General features: G+C 34.2%; 1 protein-coding gene and 1 long non-coding RNA gene across 4 annotated transcripts; one reads left to right on the forward strand and one right to left on the reverse strand.

The window, feature by feature from the left end:
• Positions 1–281: 281 nt before the first annotated feature.
• Positions 282–13,765, reverse strand: LOC136036048 (TBC domain-containing protein kinase-like protein). 3 transcript variants are annotated; one of them, XM_065717989.1, is made up of 4 exons: positions 13,734–13,765; positions 9,885–10,039; positions 3,542–3,666; positions 282–2,806 (listed from the first exon to the last, which is right to left on the reverse strand). In XM_065717989.1, exons 1-4 carry the CDS (start codon positions 13,744–13,746, stop codon positions 2,545–2,547), a joined length of 555 nt encoding a protein of 184 aa, XP_065574061.1. In that variant the 5' UTR covers positions 13,747–13,765; the 3' UTR covers positions 282–2,544. The 3 variants fall into 3 exon arrangements, with proteins under 3 accessions (XP_065574061.1, XP_065574062.1, XP_065574064.1); XM_065717990.1 differs by having other exon boundaries at positions 13,585–13,752; XM_065717992.1 differs by having other exon boundaries at positions 13,648–13,738.
• Positions 13,766–16,313: 2,548 nt separating this feature from the next.
• LOC136036049 (uncharacterized) lies at positions 16,314–19,820 on the forward strand. Its single transcript, XR_010619614.1, has 2 exons — positions 16,314–16,843; positions 19,561–19,820. It is a non-coding gene; the product is annotated as an uncharacterized LOC136036049 (long non-coding RNA).
• The last annotated feature ends 913 nt before the right edge of the window (positions 19,821–20,733 follow it).

The following is a 20,733-nucleotide window of genomic DNA, read 5'->3' on the forward strand; positions in this document are numbered from 1 at the left end:
ACTTACATGAACGTTGAATGGCATATCGACTTCTACATTTCTACATAGGTGGACCTCCATAACTTTGGAAGAAAAAGAAGGGGAAGTGGTGGTATGGAGAGCAGGAATGGCCAAAAGTATGGCATTTCAAAACGATGTAGTCTATAGTCTTTGAACAACGAAAAAATTGCCTTATTCCTTTAGAATACCCCTATCGATGAATTCAACGCACCCTTGACGCATTTTCAGAGTCAAAACAAAGAAACTTTCTACTGCAAAGGCTCCATTTAAAAGGAGACATATACTAGAAATAACAATTTATTTTAAAAGTGCACAAGAATACTTTCGCCATTATGATCAAAAGATTATATAATAGCCTAAATCTATAAAAGAAGATATTACTTCAAATAAAACTTCCTTCCAAAGAGTGCATAAGAAAAACTTCAATCATGGCAAACAAAAAGAAACAGCAACATAAAAAAGAACATCAAATGAATTGTAAGATCTTTTTTTAAACGATTCTTCACGATTTAATAGAAAATCCATAACTTAACAAGAACAAAGAGGTTTCTATATAGAAACCTATAGCGACTATTCTCTTTGAAAGCATGTTTAATACTAACAAACGCATTCCTTCGAATCACACAAGGAACTTAAGAGTGGAATTTCAAAAATAAGTAGGCATAGAAGAAAAAAAGTTGAATTATTCAGTATATATCTCATAAGTAACAACTATTCTTTTTGAAAGCATGTTTAATGTTAACTGACGCATTGCTTTGAATCAAACAAGCAACTTAAGAGTGAAATTTATAAATACGTACAAGAAAAAGTTGAATTGTTCAGTATATATCTCATAATACAACTTCATACCTTAGATTCAAAAATATAATCAAATTCTTTCTAGCATCCCCAATTGTTTTGTAAAAGTCTTTCAAGTACCAATGACATGAAAAAAACATTCTCTGCCCCATGGAACCATCGTAGGTCTATTCATACGGAAAAACCATAATTTTCTAAGATTTTCCAATTAGTTGTTTAAAAAATTATGAAGCTTTTACTGAAGTAGCCCCGTTTTTGTCAGTGCTGACGCGTTGAACTGTGACAATAAATAATACAAACAAACTAGTTAAATTTGACAATACTTTCCGTCAGTAGAAATTAAAACATCAAAAATATGTGAAGCCCAAAGATAACTGTACCTTCAAAGGAGAGCTACATTTTCTTAAGATGTTAGGACTTTAAATTGAAATGTTTTAAATTTTTATTTTGCTGTTTTTCACGAACATTTTTGGCCCCCGCTACTACCGAAAAACTGCACACCTGAATATGGATGTCTTTTTCAATGAAAATTGAAATCCCCATTTCCTCCAATTTTTAGAGAGATATATATATATATATATATATATATATATGGATATATAAGTTCCTGCTTGGCGAATTCAAACAAATATGTTTCATTTTCACTGTCCTTCGTAGTTTCAGGGTTTTTTTGGCCGGGGGGGGGGGGGAGGAATTTCCTATTCCTCCCCTAAATTCTTCGCAACTGAAAAATTGGGCTGGGAAACAAACTTGACCAGGTTTGTCAATTTGATATTCAATATTGTGAGACGACAACTGTCATAGACAGTAAAAATTTATATTTATGAGAGTCCAAAGCGGCCAAACTACGGAAAAAAAACAATCGCATTACGAAAATGTAGTTCAAACTAAGACGGATGTACAATGCTGAGAGCAATGCAAAAAAAAAGACAAGAGTCACCTGAAAAAACCTGGCATTCTTAACATTAACATAAACTTAGCATTCATAGTTGATGTCATAAATAATCAAAATTAATAGTTTTGATGTCCAAACCGCCAAATTACACAAAAATAAACACTACAACATTACAGTCTAAACTGAGAATGATGTATAACACTGAAAACAGGTCTACAATCAATAAAATAGACAGGAATCAATAACTTATCACTATTTAACAAACATACAAAAACACTTTTTGTTACATTTGTAAGCTACTCCATCACCAAGTGGCTATTAACATTTTGATTTACCAGATTTTCAATTTTGAATGAGGTAAGCATAAAAAAGTCAAAGTTATACTTTTCCTCTTGGACTGAAAATTAAACGACAAAAAAAAAAATGAAATCTGAGGAACACAAAGAAAAAAACAAAACAAACTCATTGTCACTTTCTATCTTATTTTTCTACGATTTTGCCGTCCTTTTTAAGTTTTTGAACTCAAAATATTTCCCAATCACAAATTAGATGAGTGGGGGTTCTTAGGAAGGTTCATGTAGTACAATGACATTTGAGTTTCTTCGGTTTTTTTATTTAACAAAAGATCCTTCACATGGTGTATACCATGAAAAATAAACTTAAAAAAAAGGAGCTTACAGTGAAAACAGGCAATCTATAAAAACAACGAAGAAGAGAAAAAAAATCTTACAGGAAAAAAAATCCAGACATGCGGTAACTTATTTTAAGAGTGGCTTTTCAGAAAACTTGCCCATATATTTTACACAATGTGTAGAACTTTTGCCTACACTAGAATATATCACTAATACTTCCTAGGAAGGTAGCACTAAAGCGTTTGAGTTCCTCAGAGAATCAATGCCTTTATGCAATGTGCACACCCGTGCTACTCCAGCCTTTAAGAGAGCAGATGCAACTAGGCAGGCAGCCATGTGACCTCGTCCACCACTAATCACTAAAACAATTTTCTTAGTAGCTCTAACTTCAGTAGGTATTTTAGTGATTTCTTCCGTTGATTTATCGAAGCAATTTGAGAATGGCAAATTGATACTCTCAGATAAAGAGCCACGACTATAGCTGAAAAAAGGGAATTACTTTAAAATTAGAGACACAAAACACAAGTTGATCTTGATTCCTTCCATACATAGGTTTTAAAAGATTTGCCGAATTAAAGTTTGAAGTATTGAGTAGCATGGAAAATTACGGCAAATAGTATTTTTCGAAACAGAACAATTAAATATGGAAAGATCTAGTTATTTATATAACTCTACCAATCGAAAGAGCCACGTGATTAGCCATATAGGGCTTGCTGATTTTAACTCAAGCTTTTTTGGCTGTTGCACTGAGTATGTTTTTATATCAGAAGTCAAAGCCAGTAGGCTTATCTTGACGACGATTTTTTTTCCGTTTTAAAATTTCATTGAATATAACAAGCTGTCAACGTGATTAAGAGTTCTTGTTTTCTATTTAGAACTTTAGTAACTAGGATACATGAAATATATGAAAGAGAGATAACGAGAGTGAGAAAGAGTGCGAGGAGAGAGAAAGAGGGAGGGAGGGAGATAGATTTAGAGAGAGGGAAGGAGGAAGAGAGAGGGAGGGAGAGATAGGGAGGAAGAGAGAGAGCCTCTCAAGAAGTTAAAATTATTTCCGTAGTGGAATGAGAATTTCGCTCAAAATAAATTCCAAGTCATTCTGAATTATTGGTACAATATGGGCTATATTGTATGTTACCTGTTATATGTTTCTGTAATTAACTATATTATTCTGAAACAAGGCACGAAAAAATAATTAAATATAGAGCTCACTTACTCTTGTGGCTGACGGATGTCTAGCGGAAGTACTTCATTCTTACTTAGATAAATGAGAAGGTCTTCAGCACTTATTCGTAAACACTTCTCTGCTTTTAGTTCATTCAGCGGAACTGATATAACGGCCTAAAAATAGGTGAAACTAAACAAAAGTTTGAAAAGCTTTTAAATGCAACACTTTGATTCAATTCGGCCTTCTCACCATAAGGTGAGAAATCAACACTTTCTTGGGATATATCCTTTGTGCTTCAGACGGCGTGTGTACCATCAGCTAGACGATCAATGTACAAGCTCTTTCGAATTCGTATCGTAGGATCTAAGGTCTAACTACACCACCGGTGCCAACAGCAGCGAGGAGCTGCAGGACAACGCATGCAACTTTGTTTCATAGAGAACATACTTCTGTTACAAATTTACCCTGGGATTAAAGAGCTCCAGAAATAAGATTTATATCCATGAAGCAATGATAAAATGGTTACACTAAAGGCTGCTTTAACTATTATAAACACTCTTTCGGTAGATATTTTGTTGATTACAATTTGAAGACCCCTTCTCCTACGAAGTTCAGTTCTGCTCCAGAATGCCCCGCGCCCACGCATTGTCCATATTGATCAGGTAAGGGTACCGGTACGAAGTCCCTATAAGGCACAAATATGATACAATTACTCTTCCCAAAATTTGACTGAGATAGTTTACTTCCAGAGTCAATACGCAGTTCCATTTCATTTCTTTTTACTTGCAGTAGGCTCAAAAATATTTTCATTCCATTTTTTTTTGAAAATCAAGACAGTTTCGGAAATTCTGCTATCCAACCTTTAATTGATAAATAATGCTACATACATGCTTTTACCTTTGGTTGGCTGGTTAGGAAAAGCAATTGGGTACAAGACCAAGCGAGACATCCCACCGAAATTTAAGAGTTCTGTCCGGTGTGACCAATTCATAAAACTATTGAGGAGGGACGGGGGGGGGGGGGCAAAATGCATTTTTTAAAAATATAGTGGCGGGGAAGATTAATTTTTTTTTTCCAATGTAGATAACAGAAAAATGGTATTTTCAATGAAAATACGGAAACGGTAGGTCCGCTTTTTAAAATCAGAGTGGTGGGAAGGTAAAGGGGAGGGATAAATGCCCCTTTCGTAGCTTCCTCTCTCTATATCATATATCCAGTCATTGAACAATAATGCAGCATAGGGTTTAGGAATGTTCATAAATTTTAGTTTGCATAGTTATTTTGTATATTATTAAAAAAAAAACACAAAAAAAACATTGAAACCAAAAACTCACCGCATCTCTTGTCGCCATCTGTGTCAAAAATGCCGAAAAAATCAAGACTTTACGTTACAGTTTTTACTTTTTGTCATTGTATATCTTTCATTGGAATCTAGTCAAGGAACTTTACATTTGGGTTACATTGTCGGTAAAGTCAAACTCCAGCAGGACTAGAGCACCAATTATGTAGGCTCCCTTGGAATTCCCGAGTTGAACATTGTCCAACTTTCAAGTGTAAAATTTCCGAATAACCAATCAGAGTCAAGAGGCATATTTTTTTTTTTTTTTTAATCTAGAAAATATGGAAATCTTGAAGAGCCGTTTTTCCACCAGTAACAGGAATCGGGCAAAAGGAACAAAGACATAGTGCAGAATTGTTGGGAACAAACTAGTGTTGGTACAAGCTTTTCAAACGAATTGCTTGGCATTTCAATTTTCCGCTTCGTAAATACAAGTGTGGTATTAAAGTCACAAAAAAAACAGTATGATTTACAAACCTTGTCCTTTTTATTTATAAATGTTACTATATTGTTGCTTGCCCATTAACTTTACTAGTTTTTTTTAGTATCAGTAACAACAAAATCCCTAAAACTAAAAACACGCCATGTCTATGCCTTTTTTTGTTTTTTTTTTTGTCAAAACAATCAAAATAATCCATGAAAATCTAATATGAAACTCTAGTATAGCTTTTTTTTTTAAGTACCAGTAACAAGAAGATCGCTCTCTATGTCAAAATCTCTGAAATAATCCATGAAACTTTTGTTAGCACCATCTTTTTTTTCAGTTTCAAAGGGACAAAAAAAATTTAACAAACCTGTAAAGACATTAAATCAATGTCTATTTTTATGAAAACCACCAAAACAATCCATGAAACTTTAATTAGTATAGATGTTTTTAGTATCGGTAACAATAAAATCTTTAGAATTACAAACACACAACATCTAGCCGACCATGGGAGAAAGGGGGTTGATTGTAGCGTCTTTTTTAACCTTTTATTCTTCATCACATCATAGGCTCTCCTTAATCGGCTTTCATTAAAGTTTAAGTCCAAATCTAACAAAAATGCACTTTATTATGAGAAATTCAAAACTTTTTGAAGTATTGCAGCACAGAAATGAACAATAATAACATGAATTTAAAAAATAGTATTTACTATACATCTATTTTAGTGTACTTCAGTTTTTTAAAAGCACTATAAATGGTTTCATGATGTACTATCTTCTCCCTCAATCGCCAAAAGTAATGGCGGTCCTGGATGTATAAGTAGATTAATAGACTGAATAACCAATCAATTTAAAAATGAAATCTTGGCTTTCGAGAGGAAATAAATTTGAACTCATTGGCCAGTAAGACTAGCGATACCATTGTGAAGCACTAAAATTGCAGAATTTCATCTGTTAAGAAAAAAAAACCCAACACAAGGTCACAAATCAAACAAAGCTATTAAGCTTTCGTTCACAATTTTTCTATGTGCACCCAAACGTCGCTAGGTTCCATATTGAGCGGGTGATGTATGGTATATTGGGTGGATGGGCGAGAGGGTTAAAATCACTCACTTCAACGAGAGTGAATGCCAGAAGTTTCCATTATCTGCGCCCAATTTTTGCTGATATTTTATTGTGCTATTTTTGAAGGGCGTTTGGTTTATTAAAGTGAACAGTAATTGAACGATTGATAATCATAAGCAGAAAACAGCAGACTGTTTTGAGCTTTCTCAGGCATAAAAAAGCAGGGAGTGAAGAAAAATGTAGCAATGAATGGTCAGTTGGGATGATTATGCGTTTATTTTTAATTCCTAAATAATTTAAAAAGTCATGTTTCGAGGTATGTGAAGTATTTGGTACTCTGTGAACTCTGAACTTCCAATTACAGGGAATTTTGGCTGAAGTGTCTGTCAAAAAGGACGATTTAGAGCACCTGCCGGTGACCTAGGATAAAACTTATACTCAAATGTGCTAGTTCAAGTCAAGTGAAGGGATGCGTATCAAGTTTCAGGCTTTGATTAAAACCTGAAAAGGATTACAATCGCCATTTTAACAAAGAAATCCCAACTGTCCTGCCATTTTAGTTCTCTCTGACAGTATGATCATAATTTCAGCATCTTTTGTTACTGAGCAAGATAAATCTAGTATTTTTTTTTGCAAGAAAAATATAACGAGAATGTGACGAAAGATCAATCTCAACGTACAAAACACTTCTTAACGCTTTTAATTCTAAAATTTTACAACTTCGCGGCATAATAATATTTCGTTGGTTGTAGTCTCTTAAAAGACCAAACCTGACAAGTCATTATCGTTAGTTTTATGAAAACTAAAGTCGATGGTTCTTGAAACAAAATACTATTTTTGATCACTTCAATACAGACACTGTCATGACTACAATCCTACATTATATACTTTATATACTTTTTATATACTTTTATATACTTTATATACTTTTTATATACTTTATATACTTTATTTACAATCCTTTATTTCAGTTTAAGGCATGTTTTAGTTGCTTCGCCTCAAAGGAAAAAGGTGATGACGCCCCTTAGTAGGTGATATCAATAACTTCATTAGTTAAAATCTTGACTGAGTGGCAGCCTTTTACCTGAATAAAAATTGAATGTAGTAAATAAATGTTCTTGAATTAATACGGCAGCCAAAGCAGATGAAAATAGTTTTAGACCCAAAGCGTTTTATGCAAGAGGAAGAGTTAATGATAAATGGGCAGGGCATGTTGGGAGTGTCTTAAACAATGATGAAGTTGCTGGAAATGAAACAGAATAAGAAATTAAAAAAATTTGACAATTTGAAAGCGATGAAAGATCTATTGTACAAGGAATTAAAGATATTACTAAAAAGACTAAAAAACAATAAGGCTTCAGGTGCACGTATTGCTGTATAAGAATTTTTGAGTTAGCGTGGTTGCGAAATTGGACATAATTACTGAAGACTATAAATATAATTTGTGAAAAAGAGTAAATGCCAAGTGATATTAGGAAAACTGTAACTGACTTGTTTGACTTGCATGTGAAGAAAATTACTTATCATGATGATATGAGTTAGAATAAGAGATACTATATTTAAAGTTTTAAAAGAAGAACAGTGTGGTTTCAGGAAGAGTTTGAAATGCGTCGACCAAATTTTCAATCTCATATTAATAATGTAAAAGTGTCTGAATCATAAGATCCCTTTAATCTTTAGTTTTATGGATAATGAACTGGTATTTGATTTAGTTGATAGAAACACTTCCGCGGAGGTTCTATCCTTGTATGATATGCTAGATATAGACACTAAAATATTTACTACTAAGTATGAGAATACTATTTCTAATGTTAGGCTAGGAGCTGAGGTTGGGAGTTGGTTTAATGTAAAATTAGGGGTTAAGCAGAGTCATGTCCGAATCCTTGTTTTTACGAGCTTTTTTTTATGCAATTTGTAGTAAGGAACAGTGCAAAGGCTATGGAAGAATATAGAATCAAATGAGAAGATCAAACTCTTCTACACTTAGATCATGCAGACAGTGTGAGTGTCTTAGGTTAAAATGTAAGGAAAATTAATAGATATTTAGAGACATTGAAAGATCAGGGTGCAAGAATAGGCTTTAAAATTAATATTCAGAAAACTATTCCGCTTAGACTAGAAAAAATGTGAGCCCAAAGACGACAACCAAATAGCCAAGTCAAAAGCAAAATAGCCAAGGCACAGGGTGCTTTTTCACATATAAAAAAAATTTGGAAAAATAGGAAGATACGTCTGTGAATTAAGAGAAAAATATTGGAAGATTATGAAACTTGGGTCTTTTGAAAGGCTCTTTCTGAAAAGAAAGATTTTTCAAATGTTTTCAGGAGGAATTGTCTAAGAATAGTCTTATCAGCTCGTTTGACTGACCGCGTATCAAACAATAAGCTGTATGATTAATCTGGTTCGATCCCACTGTTTAAGGTCATACTGAAAGAAAATCTAAGATCGATAGGCCAAGCTTTATGGATGTAGAATAATAAATGACCAAAGACTATACTTTTGGCCAAACCTAGGGCTAAACGAACGAAGGTTGTCCCCTAATGGTAAGAACAGAAGAGGAGTGTGAGCAGATGTGCTTGTCTCAGGCGGTTTGGTGCTGCAGTGAGTCGTTAATAGTAAAAGAAATAACAACAAAATCACAAAAACTGTAATCGAAGCACATGGCTCAGGCTCTTTTATTATACCCTTTTATTATGGCTCTTTTCGTCAATTGTTTTTTCTTTGTATTGGTAGAAACAAAATCACTAAACTGTCCAACACATTATGAACACCGCAAACTACTAAATTTTTTGGCAAGAGTACCAAATGCTTCAAAATTTTTAAAAGTTTATAGTACAATTTTTGATGTATCACTTTTGAACGACATATAACTAAATTCACTTACCAGATCGGTATCTCTTTTACTCTTTTTGTCACAAATACCAAAATAATTTACAGTTTTTCGAAATTTACCATATACGTTTGAATCCTTTTTACTGAAGGACTCCCAATAGATTGTATTGGAGGAATTTTAACTTGCAAAATTTGATTTGCATAGCTTCTTTTCATTATGACTTTGTCACTTTTTCATTTCATACGTTTCTCAAAAGAAGTAAAACCATTTAAAATCTTAATCATTAAAACTTCGAACTCACACATTTATCTATCTTTTCGCTCTTTTTGTCAGAACTACCAAAATAATTTTCTTCTTTCTTTTAATAAAAAATTTAATTTTTTTTTCTCAATAGAAAATTTACAAAGCATTTCAGTGAAACTGTCTTTTTCTTTTTAATTTACGATGTTATTGTTAGTTTCTATTTTTGAACGATTTCCAATGAAATAAGCAGAAAAGAGTATTTGACCACTTCAAATTCACCAAAAAGTCTAGGCAAAAACTGGAAACACCACCACGAGAAAATGCCCTTCCTGAGAAAAGAATTACCCAAACTATTGATAAATCACTGGTGTGGCACCCCTACTCAATTCTCCTTAGTATTATAGGTATATAGTAATTTTAATATATAAAAAAAAACATATCATACCCGAATGAATAAAATATTATATTTAATTAGAATAAAAACCTACCATATCATTAGCAATTGGAGTTCTTGGAGATAGTCCATTTGCATCAAAAACAGAGATAAATTCTTTCTTGGCTTCATACTTTGTATATGTAGCACTTTTGGGTGTTGTCTCCCACATTTCTTTTGAATCTTTCAGACATCTTTCCATATCAATTTCTGAAAGATAAAACTCACTAGGCATCAACTTTCAAAGGTAATAAGAATAGTAATATAATAGGCAATAAGATAAGGTAACAAGATTAAGATTTTACACTACCCTAATCCTGCAACGATAGTATAATATACCAGTCTTTCCATATCTACATTTATTCTTTTTAATCTACTCGTTATCAGCCTTGACTATTAAATTAATCGGATTATTTTTTTCAAGATACAAGGATACATTATCATGAAAGTGTGAAGATTGAATCACATCAACTACATCACTTGAACAAATACCGATCTACCTGTGTGTGGCTTTGTGCCAAGTAAACAAAGGATTTGCTGTGAAAATGTGCAAAGAAAATTAGATTTGTTTGTTTTGCTAGTTAATTAGTGTGAGCAATAGCATAGCCAAGCAAGTGGGGCTTGTGTCCATTTAATGTGATTTAACCTTGACAGCTATTATTGTGTTATTAAAGGATAATGTCAGTCACCCAGATTACTCTGTAGAAAGCTCTTAAGGACTTGTCTTCAAAACTTGAAGCTTAGCCTGTGGCCATTTCTGCATCACAATCAGAAATTAAAGGTCAGTTACCTGCACAATTCTCTGAAACAAAGTCTTAAATTTAGTTGCTGAATTCAGAGCTCTCAGAAAAGGACAAATTAATCTCTGAACTGAACTTGAGAATTAAACATCAGGAGCAGCAATTACTGGAACTAGAAGTTAAAGACCATAAGCTTAATCTTGTTGTGCACAGTTTAAGAAAAGAAAAAAATGACAAAACCATTGAGCAGAATCTTCAGGATTTACTCAGAAGTTCTCTGGAGATTAAAGACAATATTCAGATTACTAAATCATTCAGAGTCAAGCAAAAACAAAGCAAAGTTTCTGTATGTGCCAATGCCAAGAAACCTATTTAACTGCCTGTTGTCTTCTCTTGCAGCAAGGAGTTGGACATTCTTACTATCAGTGGGTAAACTAAAAGGTTCAGCACTACGTATTTGCACTGATTTGCCACCCACCCTAAATGCAATTAAGGCCCAGCTGCTTGCCAAAGCTATGGCTTTAAAAAACTAAACAAAAATACATGTATATATAACTAAGGCAAACAGGCACTGTTCTTAAGTTGGAGTATTGCAACGCATCAAATGAGCAGTGGTTGGACATAGATGACAGTGACTAATCTAATTATCATTGTGTGGGCTACCAAATGTTTTTTTTTGTTTTTCTTCTAAGATTGCCTAACGTTTAACTATGTTTCTATGCAGAGGAATAATCAAAACGAAATTTGCATTTTTTTTTTTTTTTTGGCTAAATGGCTTTCTCATAATTTTGATCGAATGATTTTGAGAAAAAAAGAGCGGGGGATGAAGCCTAGTTGCCCTCCAATTTTTTGGTTAATTAAAAAGGCAGCTAGAACTTTTAATTTTTTACGAATCTTTTTATTGGTAAAAGATTTACGTAACTTATAAATTAGCTTACGTAAAGAACTTTTGTGTTCTCATGTTTTTATTACATATATGAGGGGATTCGCCCCATCGTCAGTACCTCGCTCTTTACACTAAAGCTTAAATTTTATCCCAATTCATTAAGAATGACCCCTGAATCACAAAAGCCGTAGAATAAATAGTTGAAATTACTAAAAATACTTTAGCGTAAAGAGCATGGTATTAGAAGGAGGTGAGCCCCCCATATGGGTAATAATTTCTGTTTGTTTTAAGTTTTATTGCTGTTCCTTACTTCCAGCTGAAAAAGCTTTTTCACATTTATTTTTTAATTGTTTTTTCTTAAATAATGCTAGTAAATCCTGCTCTCCCTTCATGGAAATTTTCTTCTCCCATGACAAATTCTTGATGGAAAGTTCCCCCAGCGTATCCCCCTCTTCTCAACCCCTCCCCCCAACCAAAAAAATCCTCCTGAAAACGCCTGTATACTTCCCAATAACCATTACTATATGTAAGCACAGGTTAAAGTTTGTAACTTGTTGCCCCTCCCATGGGGACTGTGGGGGAGTAAGTCGTCCCCAAAGACATAGTTATAAAGTTTTTCGACTACGCTGAATAAAATGGCTATCTCAGAATTTTGATCCGTTGATTTTGGGAGGGGGCCTAGGTGCCCTCCAATTTTTTTGGTCACTTAAAAAGGGCACTAAACTTTTCATTTCCGTTAGAATGAGCCCTCTTGCAACATTCTAGGACAACTGGGTTGATACGATCACCCCTGGGAAAAAAAAACAAAAAAAAACAAAAAAACAAATAAACACACATCCATGATCTGCCTTCTGGCAAAAAATGCAAAATTCCACATTTTTGTGGATAGAAGCTCGAAATTTCTACAGTAGGGTTCTCTGATATGCTGAATCTGATGGTGTGATTTTCGTTAAGATTCTATGACTTTTAGGGGGCGTTTCCCTATTTTCTAAAATAACGCAAATTTTCTTAGGCTCGTAACTTTTGATGGGTAAGACTAAACTTGATGAAACTTATATATTTAAAACCAGCATTAAAATGCAATTCTTTTGATGTAGCTATTGGTATCAAAATTTCATTTTTTAGAGTTTTGGTTACTATTGAGCCGGGTCGCTCCTTACTACAGTTCGTTACCACGAACTGTTTGATACTATTTAGCCCTTTTCCTTTTGGCTCACTCTGTGGGATCAACAGAGCTATGGAGCTGGTTTGTCTTATATGATTTGCATCTGCTCAGATTTCTTGAAGTATATCTTTTGATACAAACAGTTGAATTATAAGAGAATATATATTGAGCTCTGTGCTCTGCAAGAGAGTATGGTCAGCAAGACTCTTGGCTGTTTGTGGAATTTTGTGGTGTTTGAAGCATTCTAAGATTTTACATCACAGGGTAGCCTATACTGTGCAGACGTCAGCATATTACATTCAAATAGGCAGTGATATATTATATCTCATTCTTAAGACTGCAAAGGGGGGACGAGGGAACTTTGCCGCTTGAATTAGGGATCTGATATGAAAATGCCTGAAAATTTAGCCCATTTGAACCTGACCAAATTCTATGATAAATTTTGGAAAGGTGCTTACTTGGGAAAGGTGATAGGGTAGGATTCTTATTATTTAGCAGTACCTCTGTAAGTCTCCAGCGGTAAATATCTCTAATGGGGATTGGTCTCCCACTTGGCTGGTCAATATTTAAAGCATTTTTTGCTATTTCATCCGCCTTATGGTTACCTATTATACCCGAGTGGCTTGGAATATACTGGATATGAGTTAAAATACCTTTTAAAGCAAAAATGTCAATAATCCTAAGACAAAGAAATGTGTCAATATCCATCTTATTTTGAGAAGCTGACGAAAGAAGCTCAAGGCTTGACAAAGAGTCAGAATATATTATAATATTTTTAATATTAACACTCATATATTGATTAACCATGAGGAAATCTAATGCCATGATTATGGCATTTAGCTCGGCAGACATTACAGATGAATTATCGTGAATTATCATGTTGTAGAGAAAATACGCTCGGCTTTCGCCCTCTGCGTCACCAAACAATAATTAAACTAAAATCATAGAAACGAAAAGAACATACAAATCAAATCATCTTCTCTTCTCACCACACTCTTGTGACTGAAAAAAAAAAAAATGAAATTACAACCAGTTGAAAATCTTTGTTGAAGACACAAAAACTCCCAATGCCTCCAATATTTTTAACTCCTGAATTATCATTACAGTACCAACCAAAAATCGGCATATTAAGTAGAACTATTTCTTCATCTAATACTGTTAGGCATAGATGTTTATTTAGCGCTGCCTATAGTAATTGCTGAAAGATAACGTGGCATTTCGGAAAGTATGGACAATATTCTAAGAAATTAGATATTATAGTCTTTGACGACCATAACATTTTTATTTATAAATGTTCTTTTTCACAACACATGCATTCCTACGAAAGAATTGTTAGGTCTTTCTGATTAAAATGTTGTATGAACTATTTTCAGGGGGTATATATACACAGCCTATAACATACCTCTTATCCCACATGGACATTTGCAACCAAACTATATTCTCCCGTTTCCTATTCATCACCAACGGTTACTATAGTCCCTTGACTCGGCTGTTCTCTTGACACGCTTTCACCATTTCTTGCCCTCACCTCAAGACCACTGCCCTCAATTGGTGCTTCCTGGTTGAGCACTCCCACTAATTGTGACTTTCTGTTAGGCTGATTTTGATCGTCACTTGAACTTATTATCCTAGCATGGTCGCGCTTGGCCCGTGGTTCAGGCATCCTCAAAGCAACCGTAGTTGTCGGTGCAATAACTGCCGTTGTGGTTCGAATTTCCGTGTTTGGATCGTCTAATTCATTTTCATTGGCTGAAAAATATCCTTGCAAGCTACCTGTAGATGCTAAACTGCTACGCGTTGAAGTCTCATGGTCAAGGGACTGACGGCTCTGACCTTGAAACTTTCCCAGAGCTATCGGGACCATATCTTTAACACTTGGGCCTCTTACTTCAATTATTTTTTCATCCTCAAAATCATAGGTCAAGATCTTGTCCTGTAATATTAGCCTCACCCCCCTTAATTTAGCAGGCATATTTGTTTACCTAGCCTCCGCTAGAAGGATTTTAGCTTATCTCGAGCCATACGCTCTCTTTCCGTGTAATCAGGGGAGATATTCAACTTATGACGGCTGCATAGCCCAGAAGATCTCAACACCAAATCTCTTAGAGGCTTGCTAATAAATTTAATGACAATAGGGGGCACGCCATTTTTAGAACGAAGGCGGAAAATATCCGTTATATCTCGCCTCTCTAGATCCAAATTCGGGACAATTTCATTTAAGTATGACAAAATATCTGACGCTAGACTGGGTCCTCGATGTTTTGGGTCAAATTTGTATATAATCAAATTCATGTTCTTTAATTATTTTTCAAGAAAATCTATCTTGGACTGGGTTTTCCGCAAATCTTCATTAACAGTCGAGCAGCTTAATGTCAGACCCGCCATCTCCGATTTAATTGCTCTGTTGGTTTCCTCTAACTTGCAAGAAAATTCCGAAAAAACCGTCATTAGGCCTTCAATTCCCTCAGCCAAAACCTCTATTTTATTTACTGAGGCTCTTAGACTTTGCATCTCCTTTATCAGTTGTTTTATACCTTCGTCGCTCATCTTAGTGTATTAAATATTATGCCAAAGGCTTACCTTCGATATGCCTTTCTTATTTACCCTCGTACCGGCCTTCGAGCTCTTCTCAAAAATTTTGTCGTTAGTGGCCGACAAAAACCAGATAAATCCAACTATGTTCAAAGGCAATCGTTGCGCAATGAAATAACTATCCAAAAAGTTGAAAACTGGCCAAACAATAAAACTAGGTCAAAGACTGGATTAATACTGGGATCAATACTGGATCCAATGTATTTCAAAATCACATTACACTCTCACAAGCTCTGAAGGGCCGAATTTGGATTTCAGAGTATCAAAATATCATAAAAACACAAAAACTAGAAAACTGGCAAAGAATGCCAAAACGAAAGCAGAAAAATCAGAATGGATAATCATTAGTCAGTCAATAATTTAACTGGAAAATGTTAATTAAAAAGTTAAAAAGAGACCCTATAAAAGCAGTGAGCAGGGGGGGGGGGTGCAAAGCAAGTGAATAAATGAGCTGCACCGTTGTCCAATAAAAAAAAGAAGAAGAAAAACTAGCGGGATATTTTGATTATTATTTTTTTTTGTAATGAAAGGGGTACTGGTTTTTTCTTGGAATGCGCTGCTAAAATTGGATTGAAACAAGTAATGACTGCCTAAGTTCCACTCGGGGTCAATCCCTTTGGACAGGCGCTGGAAAAAAAAAAACACCATTAAAGAGCGATCTGAGATTGGAGAAAGAAGTTCTCTTTCTATTGCTGGTTCTGAGGATTAGATGCTGCAGGTCCGCTGGTGAGTGGTGGGTGACTTATCCCTCTTTTTTTGAGGGATGAGTGTGGTCTGGTGCAACGTTTAAGAAACTTAAGGAAAATCAGAACTCAATAAGAGAGCGTAAAGTTTGAAGCTCTGAACATAGCTTGAACGTGTGTATTTGTGGCGGCCTCATCGTCACTGTATCACCGATGATTTGTCACAAGAAGTGGTATTTGGCGAGGATTAAAACAGCCAGGAATTCTGCTCTGACTACTATAGAAACTATTCACATTTATTATTACCTCCAAATCCGGCTGAGAAAGCCATATCCAGTATTTTTGCGGGGAGGAGGGGGCGCATTTACCAAAACAAATTTGGTTCTGGGGGAGTGGGGAGTTGGGAAGTAGGTTGTAAGCCCGGTAGCCCCACCCTTTGGATATACCCCTGCTTGTTGGAATGATCATAAAGGTATGAAAGTTAATCCTTGCCTAAAGCAAAGAGAAGTAAAATTGTTTCTCTTTCAACCTGTTCAATTTCTTCTTTTTTTTACCAAAATTAAAATTTCTACCTAACTTATTATAAATTCAAGCACTTGTTGGTCCATATTCTAATTTATAAAAGTTTGATAATGGCTTTTTTTTTCCTCAAAGAAATGTGAAAATGATGTTGTGGAGTTATGGTGATACCATTTATGGCTATATCGCGATTTTTCTTTATATTAAACATGGTCATTAATGGGAAATGCTGTTTATTGGAAAAATTTAATTCCTCAAAAAATGTCTAATTTGTGCTTTGTCTTAATGATTATTGTTTTGTTCTTCTTGTTTATTAATTGCCTCTTTCATTTATGCAACGTGTGGAGATCGTACAATCGTACAGCGTTGCAAGACATCGGCCTTAGGAAGGGGCCAAAATTAGAAGCGGGAGCAACCGGAGTCACTCAGGTATTTTTTTTATATTTCAATATAATTCATAAATATCATCTCCGTGAAACTAAATCCTAAATTTGTGTTCACTCAATGAGACACTCCAAAAATGATAGCACATTTGTTTGAAATTCCCAAAATGTGGTACACCCAATTGACATTGTGTCAACTTCTGAAAAAAGTGCTGAACGGGTGTAAATATTTTGTGCTGAAGGGTAAAAAATATTTTGTGAGTTTGCCTTTTTGGTTGTGAATTTTGAAGAAATTATTTCCTAATTTTTTGTGATGACGTGTTCTTGGTTTCATTTTCTTCTTTTTATTGTTCCGCTTTATTCTTTTTTTGTGTGAGAGGGGAAAGTAAAATTATTATTATTGTTTAAGAAATAAACTAAAAAGAATAGTGACAGATGAAAAGAAAAATATTTATGTCAGAAAATAAAGCATTTCTTTTCTAGTTTTGATTTTTTTTTTATATATATAATTATAAGGGTTTTATTTAAATAAAACCAACACATAAACCGCCAGAAGTAAACGCCTTTTGGTGTTACACCCTTTCAGAGAAATGTCTAAGGGTGAATGTTTGATTGGCTCCTCTTTCCGACAGTTAGGTTTATAAAAGCAGGTGTAAGAAGATGGAAAGTTAAACCTGAATAGCTATTTGAAAGTTCGCTTTTTTTCTGGGATGGAATATACCACGGCCTTATATTTGATTTTTTTTTTTCGTAACTACAACACCAAAATATGACTAAAAATTAACTATTTTGGGTAGTTTATTTTAAATCTGTCGTGTTTAAATCCTAAGACACACTTTCCCGTACTTGGCGTTTTCGTTGAAGTGTATTTTTTTTCTACGTTGTTTGGCCTTTCACGCTGCCAAAAAAATAAACGCCTTTGTGTGTGAATGTTTTATTCGCAACTGTTTCGAATCAGAATTAGCCTTACGCAACATTTTATTTTCGATAAAACTAAAGCTTCTTATTTGTGCTGGTAGAATCTGCTGGAGAATTTTTGCTTTCAATTTCATATTATTTTTGATTGGAAATTGACCCTGTGACATTCCGTTTGTTTGTCTTGACGAAATTTTAATTGAATCTATTTATGTAAATGGCAAAAAATATAAAATTCTATATTGTTTAGATAGGAGGTTAAAACCTCAACAACAGGGTTCTCTCAAATGCTGAATCTAATGTGATTTTCGCTAATGTCGCTTTAATTTTAGAGGTATTTCAACCATTTAGAAAATGTGACATATTTTCTCAGCTTTTGATGGATAACATCAATCTAATTAATTTTATTTATTTGGAACCAGCATATGAAGCCAATTCTTTCACCAATGTATTAATTATTATCGAAATTCCTTAGAATTTGGTTAGTATTGGGGCGAGTCACTCCTTAATTATAGTTTGTTACCATTAATTGCTGGTTCTAGATGCAATGACTGCAGAGTATAAAATAGAAATAGAAAAATTAAATAAAGGAGAAACAGTAAAATATGGAAAAGAGCAAAGAAAAGGGTATCTACTGAGGGTGCTGTTGTGTTATGGGGGTCTATTGATCCATCGTTATATATTTCTGTTCATCTGTCTATGGCAGCATTACAGAGGTTACGCATGGGCTAAGTAGGCCTGTTTAATTGGTTTACTTAAAATCTGTTAGAATAAAAACTTCCTGGTTAGTGCAGCCTTTTTGAGCTAGCAAATCATAGACCGTTTTACATTCTTACGTTGGATGGTTTACATTATGGAGGGACAGTAGAAAACCATTATTAGGATGTATCTTATTATGCCATTATTAGGCCACTTCTCTTAGTGACCCATGAATTATACCGTCTTTACGCTCTAAAAAGTGATTTGGCGGATTTGCCAACGAATCCGACTAGCTACTACGTCGACTTCATGCTCAGTGGAAAAATACGAGACAGATGGTAACGCCTTGGCAAAAATCGAACTCTAGTCCAGAGTAACTGACAATTCAATCAAGGTTCCTTGACTAGTGGTTTGGTTACCTTGGACGGGTTACCCAAATAGTTATCAATTCTCTCATTTCAAGCAGCAGTTTCAAAGTTATTCAGCTTAAATATCGGCATTTCTAAAGTCTATAGCTACCAAATTTGTTGACATGTATCTTAATCTGTGTGTAATTAGTCTGGTTAGTAAAAGCTGGCTAATAAAAAAAGATTTTATATTTAAATATATACAAACATCTTTAAGACGTTGTATTCGGAAGCTCAAAAAGCAACATGATGGTTTAATTTCTTAATTAATTTTGAGTTTAACATTTTTAAAGATTTCATATATACAACCCCTCAAGTTTTTCTGTTTGGCATGACCTTAGAAATGAGACAAGTGTATTTATATGAATGTGTGACGTAGGATTGCACCATATGGTGCAAATAATCAACTTTGATCTGTAGAAACTGAAGCTTATTTTAAAATAGAAATTTCACCCTCTATCCCAGTTTTTTTAAATGTACAATTACGCCTGTCCAATTTAGCTTTTTTTCCCGTGTGCGACTTTATAGCATTGTTATTTAACGCAAGGTAATTATATAGTAATTATTTTTAAATACATAACAGATCTATACTTTGGAATAATTATAGAAATGTATAGCAAATATTTATAATTAAAATTAAACATGACAATAATTAATATTGTTATGTAATAATATAATGGTTATGTAAGAATAATTTATAATTATAAAAACGAAAAATTGATGATTTTCTTCTTTCTTGTAGATGCCTTATCATCCAAAACTTAAGCAACCGACTGTTCGTGAAATGCTGTTTATACTAGAAGAAGATAAAGAAACTTGTAGGTCGCCATTATTGTATAAAGCCTTTGTCAAGTGAGGACTCACAACTCTGTTTTAGTAGTTGTTTTATTGAAAGAAAATGTTTTGTTACCGATAGTGTGTTTTCAATGTATTTATTTTTATCTTTTTTAAGTTGCTAGGCCTTGAGGTTTTTCCCCTTTTCTAAATAGAGTTTTAAATGAATGAATTGTTGTTTTGGATTATAACCTTAGTTTTTTAAATTCGCTATCTCCAGACGTAGCAGATTTTAGAAGATCATAAATCATTTGAAGGCGATAGAAATCGGTAAGGCCTGAGGCAAGCGAGGGCCATTTAATAATTTCTAAGACTACACCGGCTATACATAGGAAACTGAAAAAAATTCGTGAAGAAGAAAAAATGAGCATAATTCCAGCCAGTGAAAAAAGGAAGGATGAATGTGCTCAACCGAAATATGCAGATATTTCGGTTGAGACTTCCGTTCGATCGTCCAGAGATAAATCACATTTATTACAGAGATAAATGTCTCGGGGACAAATAAAAAAAAGACAAATACTAAATTAAATGAGGCCCTCTCCAAGCAATTCCGATCGAGTCAGAAACTCAACGGATATATCTGCACATTTATCCTGCCTTTTTTTCATTGGCTGGTATTATCCTCGTTTTTGCTTTTTCGTAATTTTTTTCTTTCATTTCTGTGAGGCAAATTACGGTAAAGAATACTGCATTTGACTTTACACTCCCTATCGGCGGTGCTAATCTCCGTTTTACAGCCCATCAGCTAGGTAGTATAATGGGGAACTAACGTTAACGTTAGTTGCCACTCTTATAAGTTCCCTACCCTTTGGGTTAGAAAGTAAGAGAGGGTCAGAAAGTTAGTCTTAAATGCTGAAGACTAGTTGGCAAGCAGATTTAACTTCGGAAACTCTTAAAAAGTAAATTTGTTTTGTATTTCATTAGTTAAGGATTTACTGACCACTACTGTATAAGGATGGAAAGTTAGGGTATTATCAAGATCAGAAAGAGGGCCCTTACCGCGTCTTTTTAAACAAAATAAAAAATGTCTGGTACTAGTTGCAGTGAAAGTTTCGGAAACTTATAAATGAAGAACTGCTTG

The sequence above is a fragment of the Artemia franciscana genome, chromosome 15 (assembly GCF_032884065.1).
Source record: "Artemia franciscana chromosome 15, ASM3288406v1, whole genome shotgun sequence".
In the NCBI taxonomy this organism is placed as follows: domain Eukaryota; kingdom Metazoa; phylum Arthropoda; class Branchiopoda; order Anostraca; family Artemiidae; genus Artemia; species Artemia franciscana.

Bases quoted from the DNA above. Each gene is read 5' to 3' on its own strand.
- LOC136036048 (XM_065717989.1), bottom strand. The intron at 3,667-9,884 runs GTAGGTTTTTAT...ACCTATTTTTAG, and splicing joins CTCCAATTGCTAATGATATG to GCCGTTATATCAGTTCCGCT. The intron at 2,807-3,541 runs GTAAGTGAGCTC...CCCTTTTTTCAG, and splicing joins GACATCCGTCAGCCACAAGA to CTATAGTCGTGGCTCTTTAT.